Source organism: Coregonus lavaretus (genome assembly GCF_964263955.1).
Source record: "Coregonus lavaretus genome assembly, chromosome: 32".
Taxonomy (NCBI): Eukaryota; Metazoa; Chordata; class Actinopteri; order Salmoniformes; family Salmonidae; genus Coregonus; species Coregonus lavaretus.
Window position 1 is genome coordinate 23,231,562 of NC_140019.1, and position 14,450 is coordinate 23,246,011.

Genomic DNA, 14,450 nt, shown 5'->3' on the forward strand with positions numbered 1-14,450 from the left:
CTATCAAGGCATACAGAAACATTGTCACATTTTAGCCAAGTAGCATAGACTAGACTACATCACCAGAACGCCTTAAATCATATATTCAATGGTAGGAGCTAGCAGAGAAAAAAATATTCCCCATTTCTCTACTTTTTCTTTTTTTTCAGTGTGGCGGAGTGATACAACGTGACCAGGCCTGTATGCCCGCCAGCCTCTTTCTTGTTGATCCTCTGGAGACCATCTGTGCTGGGGGCATTGATTAGAGTGTGTCTGGTGGGATTACATATTTTCTGTTGCCATGCCAACTAATCAGCTGATGTTTTTTTTTTTGTTGCTCGCTCTCTCCCTCCCTCCGGTTGCCACGGCAACGAAACATCGGGAACTGCGAGGGCCCCGACAACACTGAATTCGGCTAAAGGGGCGAATGTGTGTGTGGTTTTTTCTGGCTCTCTCACACTAGTCCGCACACATACACTCTCTCTCTCTCCTCTCTCTCTCTTGCACACTCTCCATCTCTCTCTCGCTCTTAATTGGCAACTCTCTGACCCAAAGTTCTTGTGTCTCTGCTGTAAACTCACTCCTCTCAACATCATCAAGAGAGTGTGAGGAATGAGAGGAACAAAGACAGACCAGCTGAATAAGGACAGAGTAAATAATAGTCTGCCCAATTCCAAACAACTTGAACAAATTCCAAAGTGAAAGACATCCTGCTGAGTTTTAAGAATCGATCCCTGTTGTGATTACCCAAATAAACAGACGGCCGCGTGCCAGCTAGCTAAAAATGTCTGATCGTAAAAGAAATACATCAATATGGGGAATGATGTCAAAGGTGATGTAAACCGTAGCTTAGTGTGTACTAAGGGACTTTCATTTTGAAAAGCACTCTTGAATGAAGCTGAATAGGCCTAAATTTGTTACAAAGGTTGTTATGAATGATACTACAAGTCTCATAAAGGTGTCTTGCCTCTTCTCATTCAGGTTTTATGAGTGCCTTCGGAAAGTATTCAGACCCCTTGACTTTTTCCACATTTTGTTAGGTTACAGCCTTATTCTAAAATTGATTAAATATTTTTTTTCCCTCATCAATCTCACACAATACCCCAAAATGACACAGCGAAAACGTTTTTTTTAGACATTTTTGCTAATTTATTTAAAAATAAATAACATAAATCACATTTACATAAGTATTCAGACCCTTTACTCAGTACTTTGTTGAAGCACCTTTGGCAGCAATTACAGCCTCGAGTCTTCTTGTGTATGACACTACAAGCATGGCACACCTGTATTTGAGGAGTTTCTCCCATTCTTCTCTGCACATGCTCTAAAGCGCTGTCAGGTTAGATGGGGAGCGTCCCTGAACAGCTATTTTCAGGTCTCTCCAGAGATGTTTGATCGTCCGGGCTCTGGCTGGGCCACTCTAGGACATTCAGAGACTTGTCCCGAAGCCACTCCTTCATTGTCTTGGCTGTGTGCTTAGGGTTGTTGACCTTTTGGAAGGTGAACCTTCACCCCAGTCTGAGGTCCTGATCGCTCTGGAGCAGGTTTTCATCAAGGATATCTCTGTACTTCGCTCCATTAATCTTTGCCCCGATCCTGACTACGTCTCCCAGTCCCTGCCGCTGAAAAACACCCCCACAGCATGACGCTGCCACCACCATGCTTCACCGTAGGGATGGTGCCAGGTTTCCTCCAGACGTGACGCTTGGCATTCAGGCCAAAGAGTTCAATCTTGGTTTCATCAGACCAGAAAATCTTGTTTCTCATGGTCTGAGAGTCTCCAAGCGGGCTGTAATGTGCCTTTTACTGAGGAGTGGCTTCTGACTGGCCACTCTACCATAAAGGCCTGATTGGTGGAGTGCTGCAGAGATGGTTGTCCTTCTGGAAGGTTCTCCCATCTCCACAGAGAAACTCTAGAGCTCTGTCAGAGTGGCCATCAGGTTCTTGGTCACCTCCCTGACCAAGGCCCTTCTCCCCTGATTTCTCAGTTTGGCCGGGCGGCCTGCTCTAGGAAGAGTCTTGGTGGGTCCAAACTTCATCCATTTAAGAATGATGGAGGCCACTGTGTTCTTGGGGACCTTCAATGCTGCAGACATTTTTTGGTACCCTTCCCCAGATCTGTGCCTTGACACAATCCTGTCTCGGAGCTCTACGGACAATTCCTTCGCCCTCATGGCTTGGTTTTTGCTCTGACATGCCCTGTCGATTGTGGGACCTTATATAGACAGGTGTGTGCCTTTCCAAATCATGTCCAATCAGTTAAATATACCACAGGTGGACTCTAATCAAGTTGTAGAAACATTCCAAGGATGATTAATGGAAACAGGATGCACCTGAGCTCAATTTCGAGTCTCATAGCAAGGGTCTAAATACTTATGTAAATAAGGTATTTCTGTTTTTTATGTTTTATACATTTGCTAAAATGTCTGTTTTTTCACTTTGTCATTATGGGGTATTGTGTGTAGATTGCTGAGGATTTTTATTTTATTTAATCCATTTTAGAATAAGGCTGTAACGTAACAAAATGTGGAAAAAGTCAAGGGGTCTGAATACTTTCCGAAGGCACTGTATACCCCCTTCAGATAAAGTGTTTCCCTTCTTTGTTGTTGGACAGGTATGCACAGAGGGCCGACTGATTCTTGAATTTGTCTTTGACGACCTCATGAGGATCAAGACCTGGCACTTCACCATCCGGCAATACCGAGAACTCATCCCCCGCAGCATCCTGGCCATGCACGTGAGTAGTGTGACATCATCAACATGCGCCGACTGCACACCGACACAAATGTACCACATAGAGTTGGATAGATGGTGCTGCCTATGCTGGATAGAGGTTGATGTCGATGCTGGATAGAGGTTGATGTCGATGCTGGATAGAGGGTGATGTCGATGCTGGATAGAGGGGGATGCCCATGCTGGATAGAGGGTGATGCCCATGCTATCACAGAAGCCATTATGGCACGATGCAAACATGTGCCCTCTATCCAACTCTATGGTTTGACATCATCAACATGCGCCAACCACCACCCATCCATTTTCCATCCAGGTGTATCCTATTCTCGAATGCTAATGAAAGTCCTCCTCCTCAGGCTCTTAAGTGGCCCAACTCCACCAAGACACTTAGATGCTATTCATAAGCATATGAATTTAAAAGCTATACAAAGCAGTTTGAAAAGTGTCCCAATTTGGAGGGATTTTTTAAACCAATTTATTTGCAGACATCAAAGGAAGGCTTGGATGAAAGAGGGCCTTTGCCTGAGCAAAAAAAATAACAAGGTCAAATGAAAAATCTGTTTAATTCCAATAAGTGTATTGAACATAATAGTCACACGGAGGGAATTGCAGTGAAGTGAGCAACTTGTCATAATTCCATACGTTATGCATAGTATATTATATTCAGTAGTGCACAGTCATACTCTAGTATCATGAATATGTATGCATCAAATACATTCCCCGTCTGCATGTCACCTATCATAACCTAAACACGCCTACCTCGAAGTGTGCAACACTGAAACTTTTTCCTCAGCCCCGTGGGCCTAAAGGTGTATTTAAGAAGTCGTTTTCCCGAAATAGCCAGCCTCCTTCTTTTTGCCAAATCTTCATATGAAATTCACGATTAAATTGGCCCCTGTGGGTATTCCCACTAATTTCAGGAGAGTAGGGTATTGTGGGCCTTGGACGGATATTTCACAGGCATGCGAGTGATGTGTATAAGTGAGTTAGCTCTTTTGATGATAGCCTCGACTAATGAAAAGGGTAGAGAGAGTCCGGACTGGAAGTGAGAAGACTGAATTTAGACAGACACAATTGTGCTAGTGTGTGTGTGCATGCACATTGCCCCCAGACATTCACACACAGACATAGACACAAACACACACATTTAAGTGATAATGCCCGAGAAGCCGGTGTTTGTTGGATATATTGGCACGGGTGTTGTTAGGCCCGAGACGAAGTCGAAGGCTGACAAACCGTGCCAATATATCCAACAAACACTTGCTTCGAGGGCATTATCACTTTTATACGATGGGTTACCAACATATTCAAATAATGATTGACATATTTTCATTAAACGTTATTTTGATTAATTTATTCGTACTATTTCATCCTTCCACAAGATATAGTCCCGACACAAATCTACGGTTGCTAGAGACGCGACCCAGTTGTTCAATCTTTTTGTTCTGTATCTATAGACGCGACCCAGTCATTCGTTCTAAATGTTCCATTGCCGTACTGGCTGGCAACGTTCTTATCCCTTGCTTGCTAGCTAGCCAACTACGGCTAATTTACAGTTACATCAAAAAGTTCAGCCAGAATAACAGCCAGCAAAGTAGCTGCATTTGCATTTGTTTAAGCTGTTTTCTAGTGACATTTATTTGCATACATCCATAACAATCAGCTTATGATGCGCAACTTTGCCTGGCAGAGAAAATGTGCTCTCTTGTCAAGACGCTGTTCAGACAAAAGAAAGACAATCCATGACATTCATTTGAGCTGATTTTAATAAATTAAACCATACATTCTCTTTGTTATCCACCACAGCTGACATAGCTATAGCTACGTATTGTATGTCACATTTATCTGTACATTCCCCTGGATGGTGCATTGGTTGAAATATCTGTCGGAGTCTGTGCTACTACTTCTGTTCTCTTTGTTTTTGACCAGGATGTTGCTCCAGCGTTTTCTGTCTGTCAGTGAGGGACGCCAGTAACTATGGAGCGAATCTTGGCACCGTGCCCACTCACTGACATAATCTCCCTCGCTTCTAAACCAGCATAGGCCAGTTTCTGGACTGTCGTGGTCCTGATGCTGTGATTTGTGTATGTAGGTGTTCCCGCTGCCCTGCAGATCTTGGGTAGAAGTGCTGCCAGATAGTTCACGCCCATCGGCTCTAACGTGTACCCGATCGAGTCCCCGATACACTCTCCTCTCCTTGGGTGGAGATAAAAATGCAAGCTGTTCTCCGAGCATTTCGATAGATATTTCTCCAGTGATGCCACCGGGCATAGTGGGTTCCCTGGCTGCTCGAACATGAATCCCGTCTTGGACTCCCTGCCCCTCTCCCTAGGGTCCAGATGATTCTTTGTGGCCTCGTTATATGCGAGAGTGGTGTATCTGTGAGAGAGAGTCCAGTAGCCTAATTACGAGTGCAACTTAGAAATAACACAAACAGGCTATGAACAACATACACTACCAGTCAAAAGTTTGTACACACATACTCATTCAAGGGTTTTTCTTTATTTGTACAGTTTTTTTTACATTGTAGAATAATAGTGAAGACATCAAAACTATGAAATAACAAAAAGTGTTAAGCAAATCAAAATATATTTTATATTTTGAGACTTCAAATAGCCACCCTTTGCCTTGATGACAACTTTGTACACTCTTGGCATTCTCTCAACCAGCTTCCTGAGGTAGTCACCTGGAATGCATTTCAATTAACAGGTGTGCCTTCTTAAAAGTTAATTAGTGGAATTTATTTCCTTCTTAATGCGTTTGAGCCAATCAGTTGTGTTGTGACAAAGTATACAGAAGATAGCCCTATTTGGTAAAAGAGCAGGTCCATATTATGGCAAGAACAGCTCAAATAAGCAAAGAGAAACGACAGTCCATCATTACTTTAAGACATGAAGGTCAGTCAATACTGAACATTTCAAGAACTTTTCAAGTTTCTTCAAGTCCAGTCGCAAAAAACATCAAGCGCTATGATGAAGCTGGCTCTCATGAGGAATGGAAGACCCAGAGTTACCTCTGCTGCAGAGAATAAGTTCATTAGAGTTACCAGCCTCAGAAATTCCAGCCCAAATAAATGCTTCACAGAGTTCAAGTCACAGACCCATCTCAACATCAACTGTTCAGAGGGGACTGTGTGAATCAGGCCTTCATGGTCGAATTGCTGCAAAGAAACCACTACTAAAGGACACCAATAAGAAGAAGAGACCTGCTTTTTTCGTTGCAGCTTTTCTCTAGGTCATTCATGGCAGTATCCCCCAAATCTGCATGCCTGGGTATTATTGCGATCTCTTTTTCCCATTCATCCATAGTCATACCTCCGAAAAGATCAAAATAAATGTTCCACATCCATTTTAGTTTTCGCAACAAAGTATCGATTTTAGCCAGTCAACTGAAAAAAAGTTGTGTATGTTGCTATGACAACCAGCTCAATTTGCTGTCTTGTCTCGTTAGGACACATTCATTTTATATGGGACGGTGGAGATCGCAATTCAATATTGAAACAATATTGAAAAGGTCAGAGACAGACAGCAAGGTTCATTCAAATCTCCACTGTTGAAAACTAAATGTTAGTCTAAAAGAAATGTGAGATAATGTCTAGATACTTTTTATAGTGGAGATCAAGTTTATAAAGTGCCTGACTGGGTTGATGAGACAGTGGATTGCGCAGTCAGATGGAACAGTGTAAAAACTTGTGGATAGACACCGGCTGGAATGCGGTTTTAACCAATCAGCATTCAGGATTAGACCAACCCGTTGTATAAACACATATACACATGCACATAGATGTATGCGCTCACACGCACACACACACACACACTCACACACACACACATTTTGCAGGCTTTGATATAAAATTCTAAACATAAATTTTTTTGCTCAAGCATTCATTTCTTGTAAAAGCACATATTTTGGATTGGAAAAATAAGTATTGTGGATATTTCATAGACTCACCCCGCTGGTCAAAAACTGGTTGAATCAACGTTGTTTCCACATCATTTCAACCAAAAAGTTAAATTTGATGATGTTGAATCAACGTGGAAAAGTGATTGGATTTTTATTTTACCCCCTTTTTCTCCCCAATTTCGATCTTGTCTCATCGCTGCAACTCCCCAACGGGCTCGGGAGGCGAAGGTCGAGTCATGCATCCTTCGAAACATGACCTGCCAAACCACACTTCTTAACACCCGCCCGCTTAACCCGGAAGCCAGCCACACCAATGTGTCGGAGGAAACACCGTTCACCTGACGACGGTCAGCCTGCAGGCGCCCAGCCCGCCACAAGGAGTCGCTAGAACGCGATGAGCCAAGTAAAGCCCCCCCCCCCGAACAAACCCTCCCCTAACCCGGACGATGCTGGGCCAATTGTGCGCCGCCCTATGAGACTCCCGATCGAACCCGGGTCTGTAGTGGCGCCTCTAGCACTGCGATGCAGTGCCTTAGACCGCTGTGCCACTCGGGAGGCCCGTTTCATATTTTTTTCACCCAACTTTTAACCTAAATCCAATGACATGGTGACATTTTTTGTTGATTTCAAGTTAGTTGACAACTCAAACAAATGTAAATCAAAACTAGATGTTGAACTGACATCCGTGCCCAGTGGGACAGTTTTGTGGGAATTTCAAGGTTAGAGTATTCTGACACTGAATTTTTGAATGGGTATTCAATGTAGATGTTGATAACCATAGTTGAGAACGTATTTGACACCTCTTGGAGTCACAAGTTCTCACAACACTAAGCTGTAGTCAAGTGGCTTCTTGGTATTGATATTTCATTTCCAATTTCGAATCATACTCTAACATAAACCAATTTTCCTTCCTGACATTCTCTACGTCAAGATTCAACTGGAGAGGAGACTATGTGTTTTTCATTCTGAATGGAAGCAGAGCTAGGCTTCTCAGCTGTCTTCTGAATGGAAGCAGAGCCAGGCTAGGCTTCTCAGCTGTCTTCTGAATGGAAGCAGAGCCAGGCTTCTCAGCTGTCTTTTGCTTTGTCAATACACAGCATTTTTAGACTGAAGACTTCTATTATATAAAAGAGTGCTAACAAATTAATATTAGTAGTTAATATTAATGCAAACTGTATGTTGCCCCCACACTCCCCCTCCCTCAACCCTTAGGCACAAGACCCCCAGGTTCTGGAACAGCTCTCCAAAAACATCACCCGCATGGGGCTGACCAACTTCACCCTCAACTACCTCAGGGTAAGAGCTCTCTGTCTCCTGTTTGTCTGTTTCTGTCTCTCTCTGCGTCTGTGTCTGTCTCTCTGTCTCTCTCTCTCTGTCTGTGTCTGTCTCTCCCTCTTTCACTCTCCTCTCTGTCTATCTGTCTCTCTCTGTCTGTGTGGGTCTATCTGTCTTTCTGTTGCTCTCTCTCTCTTTTCCTTTCACATACACTACCGGTCAAACGTTTTAGAACACCTACTCATTCAAGGGTTTGCCTATATTTTTACTATTTTCTACATTGTAGAATAATAGTGAAGACATCAAAACTATGAAGTAACACATATGGAATCATGTAGTATTTGAGATTCTTCAAATAGCCACCCTTTGCCTTGATGACAGCTTTGCACACTCTTGGCATTCTCTCAACCAGCTTCACCTGGAACGCTTTTCCAACAGTCTTGAAGGAGTTCCCACATATGCTGAGCACTTGTTGGCTGCTTTTCCTTCACTGTGCGGTCCGACTCATCCCAAACCATCTCAATTTGGTTGAGGTCAGGGGATTGTGGAGGCCAGGTCAACTGATGCAGCACTCCATCACTCTCCTTCTTGGTCAAATAGTCCTTACACAGCCTGGAGGTGTGTTGGGTCATTGTCCTGTTGAAAAACAAATGATAGTCCCACTAAGCCCAAACCAGATGGGATGGCGTATCACTGCAGAATGCTGTGGTAGCCATGCTGGTTAAGTGTGCCTTAAATTCTAAATAAATCACAGACAGTGTCACCAGAAAAGCACCCCCACACCATAACACCTCCTCCTCCATGCTTTACGGTGGGAAATACACATGCGAAGATCATCCGTTCACCCACACCGCGTCTCACAAACACACGGCGGTTGGAACCAACAATCTCCAATTTGGACTCCAGACCAAAGGACACATTTCCACCGGTCTAACATCCATTGCTCGTGTTTCTTGGCCCAAGCAAGTCTCTTCTTCTTATTGGTGTCCTTTAGAAGTGGTTTCTTTGCAGCAATTCAACTATGAAGGCCTGATTCACACAGTCTCCTCTGAACAGTTGATGTTGAGATGTGTCTGATACTTGAACTCTGTGAAGCATTTATTTGGGCTGCAATTTCTGAGGCTGGTAACTATAATGAACTTATCCTCTGCAGCAGAGTTAACTCTGGGTCTTCCATTCCTGTGGCGGTCCTCATGAGAGCCAGTTTCATCATAGCACTTGATGGTTTTTGCGACTGCACTTGAAGAAACTTTCAAAGTAATTGAAATGTTCCGTATTGACTGACCTTCATGTCTTAAAGTAATGATGGACTGTCATTTCTCTTTGCTTATTTGAGCTGTTCTTGGCATAATATGGACTTGGTCTTTTACCAAATAGGGCTATCTTCTGGATACCCCCCCACACCTTGTCACAACACAACTGATTGGCTAAAAGAAGGAAATCAATTCCACTAATTAACTTTTAAGAAGGCACGCCTGTTAATTGAAATGCATTCCAGGTGACTACCTCATGAAGCTGGTTGAGAGAATGCCAAGAGTGTTCAAAGCTGTCATCAAGGCAAAGGGTGGCTATTTGAAGAATCTCAAATATAAAATATATTTTGGTTTGTTTAACACTTTTTTGGTTACTACATGATTCCATATGTATTATGTCATAGTTATGATGTCTTCACTATTATTCTACAATGTAGAAAATAGTAAAAATAAAGAAAAACCCTTGAGTGTGTAGGTGTTCTAAAACTTTTGACCGGTAGTGTAGACATACACACAAATACATGCACGCATGCATAATCACACACACATCACTACTCAATCCATCAATCACCTTGATATAGGTATCATACCATACCCTCCGCAATTTGTAATTGTTAGGTACCTGAAAATAAGTACAAGAAAGTACTGACAGCTATCACAATATGTTATTTTAATCTGAATACATAGGACAGTACTGACAGCTATCACAATATGTTATTTTAATCAAAATACATAAAACAGTACTGGCAGCTATTACAATATGTTATTTTAATCTGAATGCATAAGACAGTACTGACAGCTATCACAATATGTTATTTTAATCTGAATACATAAAACAGTACTGCCATCTATCACAATATGTTATTTTAATCAATACATAACACAGTACTGACAGCTATTACAATATGTTATTTTAATCTGAATACATAAAACAGTACTGACAGCTATTACAATATGTTATTTTAATCTGAATACATAAAACAGTACTGACATCTGTCACAATATGTTATTTTAATCTGAATACATAAAACAGTACTGACAGCTATCACAATATGTTATTTTAATCTGAATACATAATAGAGTATTGACAGCTATCACAATATGTTATTTTAATCTGAATACATAAAACAGTACTGACAGCTATCACAATATGTTATTTTAATCTGAATACATAATAGAGTATTGACAGCTATCACAATATGTTATTTTAATCTGAATACATAAATGTATCAGTGAATATCCACCTATATGTGTGTTCTTCTTTACTTTTAAGTTCCAATTCTCTGTGTATTTATAACATATAGTTAGTGGACGTCTCAGTCTGCACCAGAATACATAGGTCAGTATTTCAGACGTCTTTTGTTTGAGTGACAGCTCTGATTTCCAAATAGGAGAACAAGCTAGGAAGAGCGAGGGAGAAAAGAGAGAGAGAGAGAGGGAGTGAATTAATTGGATACAGAAATTAGCATAACATTAATGAATGCTCCAGAGAGAGAGAGAGAGAGAGAGAGAGAGAGAGAGAGAGAGAGAGAGAGAGAGAGAGAGAGAGAGAGAGGAGAGAGAGAGAGAGAGAGAGAGAGAGAGAGAGAGAGAGAGAGAGAGAGAGAGAGAGAGAGAGAGAGAGAGAGAGAGAGAGAGAGAGAGAGAGAGAGAGAGAGAGAGAGAGAGAGAGAGAGAGAGAGAGAGAGAGAGAGAGAGAGAGAGAGAGAGAGAGAGAGAGAGAGAAGAGAGAGAGAGAGGAGAGAGAGAGAGAGAGAGAGAGAGAGAGAGAGAGAGAGAGAGAGAGAGAGAGAGAGAGAGAGAGAGAGAGAGAGAGAGAGAGAGAGAGTCTTATTTTTGTATTATTTTTAAGATTCCTAGCAGCTAACCATGAAAATAATTATGGAATATATTGAGTGTAGTTTTGGAGAAGTGTGTGCCTACAGTATATTATTTAGTTATTTTGCATAACTCGAATTACGCAGACAGCCTTGCTTTCCAGTTATTGACAATATATCATCCATTACCTATAGGAGATTTCGCTAATGGCCATTAGTGTAACGCTAATAGGCTATTCCTTTGAGTTTTATTTTTATGACACCCCACAACCTACCTAATCTATCCCAAACAAAACACCCCTTGTAATTTTTCACCAACAAATCCTAGTCAAATTAGGAATTAGCTGACTTTCTGAGGTTGGCGTGGTGTCAATTTCATACTGTACTTTGAGTAAATATCATCGGTCTTCCTCACGTCACAGTGAGATGTAACGATTTCTCTCTTGCTATCTTATTGTCGCTGTTCAAATAAAATACGCCCTTTCCTCACATAAATGCAGTCTTTATTGTCTTTCGAAAGGCGCCCATGCATTTCCCACCGTCTATCAGTTCTTCCCAAAGAGACTGACGGTTTCCTGGCCAAGTGTCAAAACAAGCGTTTTGTCGGTCACTGTATTTAAGCCTTTCCATGTATTAGAGCCGTGCAGCAGACTTCCTACCATTCAACCTGAAAATAGCACTTGTTTTCAGGCTCAAATCCAGGGATTGTTCGCTGAGCTAGGGGGGATATAGCCGTGTCAAGAGGACAGCAACAGAGAAACAACATGGGTTTAGTATGCTACATGTGCTACATGCATGTTCACTTCGCCTGCAGACAGTCCAATGGCATTTGGAAATTATTCCTTATGATCTAAAAGGCTAAACTGATCCTATATACAGACCCAGGTCTGTTTTGATAGGCCTACATATGTAGCATCTTAATTTGAGCCAGTTTGCTACAGCAGGAAAATAATCCTGCAGCAACAGGAAATGTGAATTATTATGTGATTATAATGAATGGACATTTTTGTCTGGGTTTATACATTTTTCGTAAGTGAAAAGGGGAAATTACAAACTTGAGAAGCCTTTTTAAACCTCAAATGCACTACAAGTTTTACATTTTCTGCATTGCTGGAAATTTCTCCTTCAACAGGGTGATCAAATTAAGATCCTACACCTGTATGAGTACAAACCTATGTGCCCATTAGAGACACAGGTTTTGTGAGTTAGAGACACAAGTAGCTCGTGGCTTTATACGCACATACACTACATGGACACCTGCTCGTCGAACATCTCATTCCAAAATCATGAGCATCAATATGGAGTTGGTCCCCCTTTTGCTGCTATAACAGCTTCCACTCTTCTGGGAAGGCTTTCCACTAGATGTTGGAACATTGCTGCGGGGACTTGCTTCCATTTAGCCACAAGAGCATTAGTGAGGTCGGGCACTGATGTTGGGCGATTAGGCCTGGCTCGCAGTCAGCGTTCCAATTCATCCCAAAGGTGTTCGACGGGGTTGAGGTCAGGGCTCTGTGCAGGCCAGTCAAGTTCTTCCACACCAATCTTGACAAACCATTTCTGTGTGGACCTCGCTTTGTGCACGGGGGCGTTATCATGCTGAAACAAGAAAGGGCCTTCCCAGCACAGAATCGTCTAGAATGTCATTGTATGCTGTAGCGTTAAGATTTCCCTTTCTTAACCATGAAAAATAGCCCCAGAACATTTGTCCTCCTCCACCAAACTTTACAGTTGGCACTATGTTCTCCTGGCATCCGCCAAACCCAGATTTGTCCAGAGAACTTGTTTCCACTGCTCCAGAGTCCAATGGCAAATGGGTTTCCTGTCCTTGGCATTGCACATGGTGATCTTAGGCTTGTGCCTGCTCGGCCATGGAAACCCATTTCATCAAGCTCCCGACTAACAGTTCTTGTGCTGACGTTGTTTCCAGAGGCAGTTTGGAACTCAGTAGTGAGTGTTGCAACCGAGGACAGACGATTTTTACGCACTACGCGCTTCAGCACTCGCCGATCCTGTTCTGTGAGCTTGTGTGGCTGACCACTTTGCGGCTGAGCCGTTGTTGCTCCTAGACTTTCCACTTCACAATAACAGCACTTACAGTTGACCGGGGCAGCTCTAGTAGGGCAGACATTTGACAAACTAACTTGATTTAAAGGTGGCATCCTATGACGGTGCCACGTTGAAAGTCACTGACCTCTTCAGTAAGGCCATTCTACTGCCAATGTTTGTCTATGGAGATTGCATGGCTGTGTGCTAGATTTTATACTCCTGTCATCAAGGGTGTAGCTGAAATAGCCGAATCCACTAATTTGAAGGGGTGTCCACATACTTTTGTAAATACTGTGTAGTGTATGTTCTGATGTTACTATAAGTCTGTGCACCCGCATGACAATGCTTTGGTTTGACAGGAGGGAACAGCATTTTGATGTTTGTTGCTAAGATAACTGTTGAGGGAGGCGGTTTGCCACGTGAAAGTTACACTGCTGTGAATGTCTTACCTATTTAAAGTGACAAACTGGCCCACGTGTCCTCTTTGTGATGACTTCATAGATCACTTGAGGATTCTCCTTGTTGGATTCTGTAATACAGAGTTTCAGAACGAAGCTCACACAACGATTACAGATCCATCTTCACCAACATGGAAAACAATGTGTATATGTACATGCATTTGCGTTTTTATACTACCGAATCTAACATTTGCGTGTTTGTGTTTTCCATCATCTGCAGCTGTGTGTCATCCTGGAGCCCATGCAGGAGCTCATGTCCAGGCACAAGACCTACAACCTCAGCCCTCGGGACTGTCTGAAGACGTGCCTGTTCCAGAAGTGGCAGAGAATGGTGGCCCCGCCAGGTAACGGTTATACTGCCTTGCTAACCAAACACACTTTAAATGGCACCATATTCCAGATATAGTGCACTACGGGACACAGACAGTTAGTGAGTGCATACATTATTCTTTTTATATATATATATATATATATATATTAATTTTCTTTACTGACCCCCCGTGGGAATCGAACCCACAACCCTGGCGTTGCAAACGCCATGCTCTACCAACTGAGCTACATCCCTGCTGGCCATTCCCTCCCCTACCCTGGACGACGCTGGGCCAATTGTGCGCCGCCCCATGGGTCTCCCAGTCGCGGCCGGCTACGACAGAGCCTGGATTTGAACCAGGATCTCTAGTGGCACAGCTAGCACTACAATACCACTGCGCCACTCGGGAGATATAATGACAATGGTTAGATTGTCACATTTCTAGAGGCCATGTTGAAAGAACAGAGAATGTAATGAATTGGTATTTCTAAATATGTATTATATTGCGTAATACCTCAAATGTGTTCTCCCTGTCAGGAATCAGGAAATCTATCAGGAATTCCTCTGGAATTTTTATTTGAATAGACTGTAACTGGCCATTTCAGGGTTTTATGATTGATGTTCGAAGGCTGGTTCTTGAAAAATAGTTGGCTTAAACTGGCTGTGCAGTATTACA

The 14,450-nt window shown here is 42.5% G+C and overlaps 1 protein-coding gene across 2 annotated transcripts in view; it reads left to right on the top strand.

The window, feature by feature from the left end:
• Positions 1-14,450, top strand: part of LOC311107824 (LIM domain-binding protein 2-like) — a 116,060-nt gene that overhangs the window by 86,037 nt on the left and 15,573 nt on the right. For both annotated transcript variants that reach the window (XM_084150386.1, XM_084150387.1), the window contains exons 4-6: positions 2,594-2,716; positions 7,828-7,911; positions 13,685-13,808. In XM_084150386.1, the coding sequence (XP_084006512.1) occupies positions 2,594-2,716; positions 7,828-7,911; positions 13,685-13,808 (331 nt within the window). The remainder of the gene's footprint in view (positions 1-2,593; positions 2,717-7,827; positions 7,912-13,684; positions 13,809-14,450) is intronic.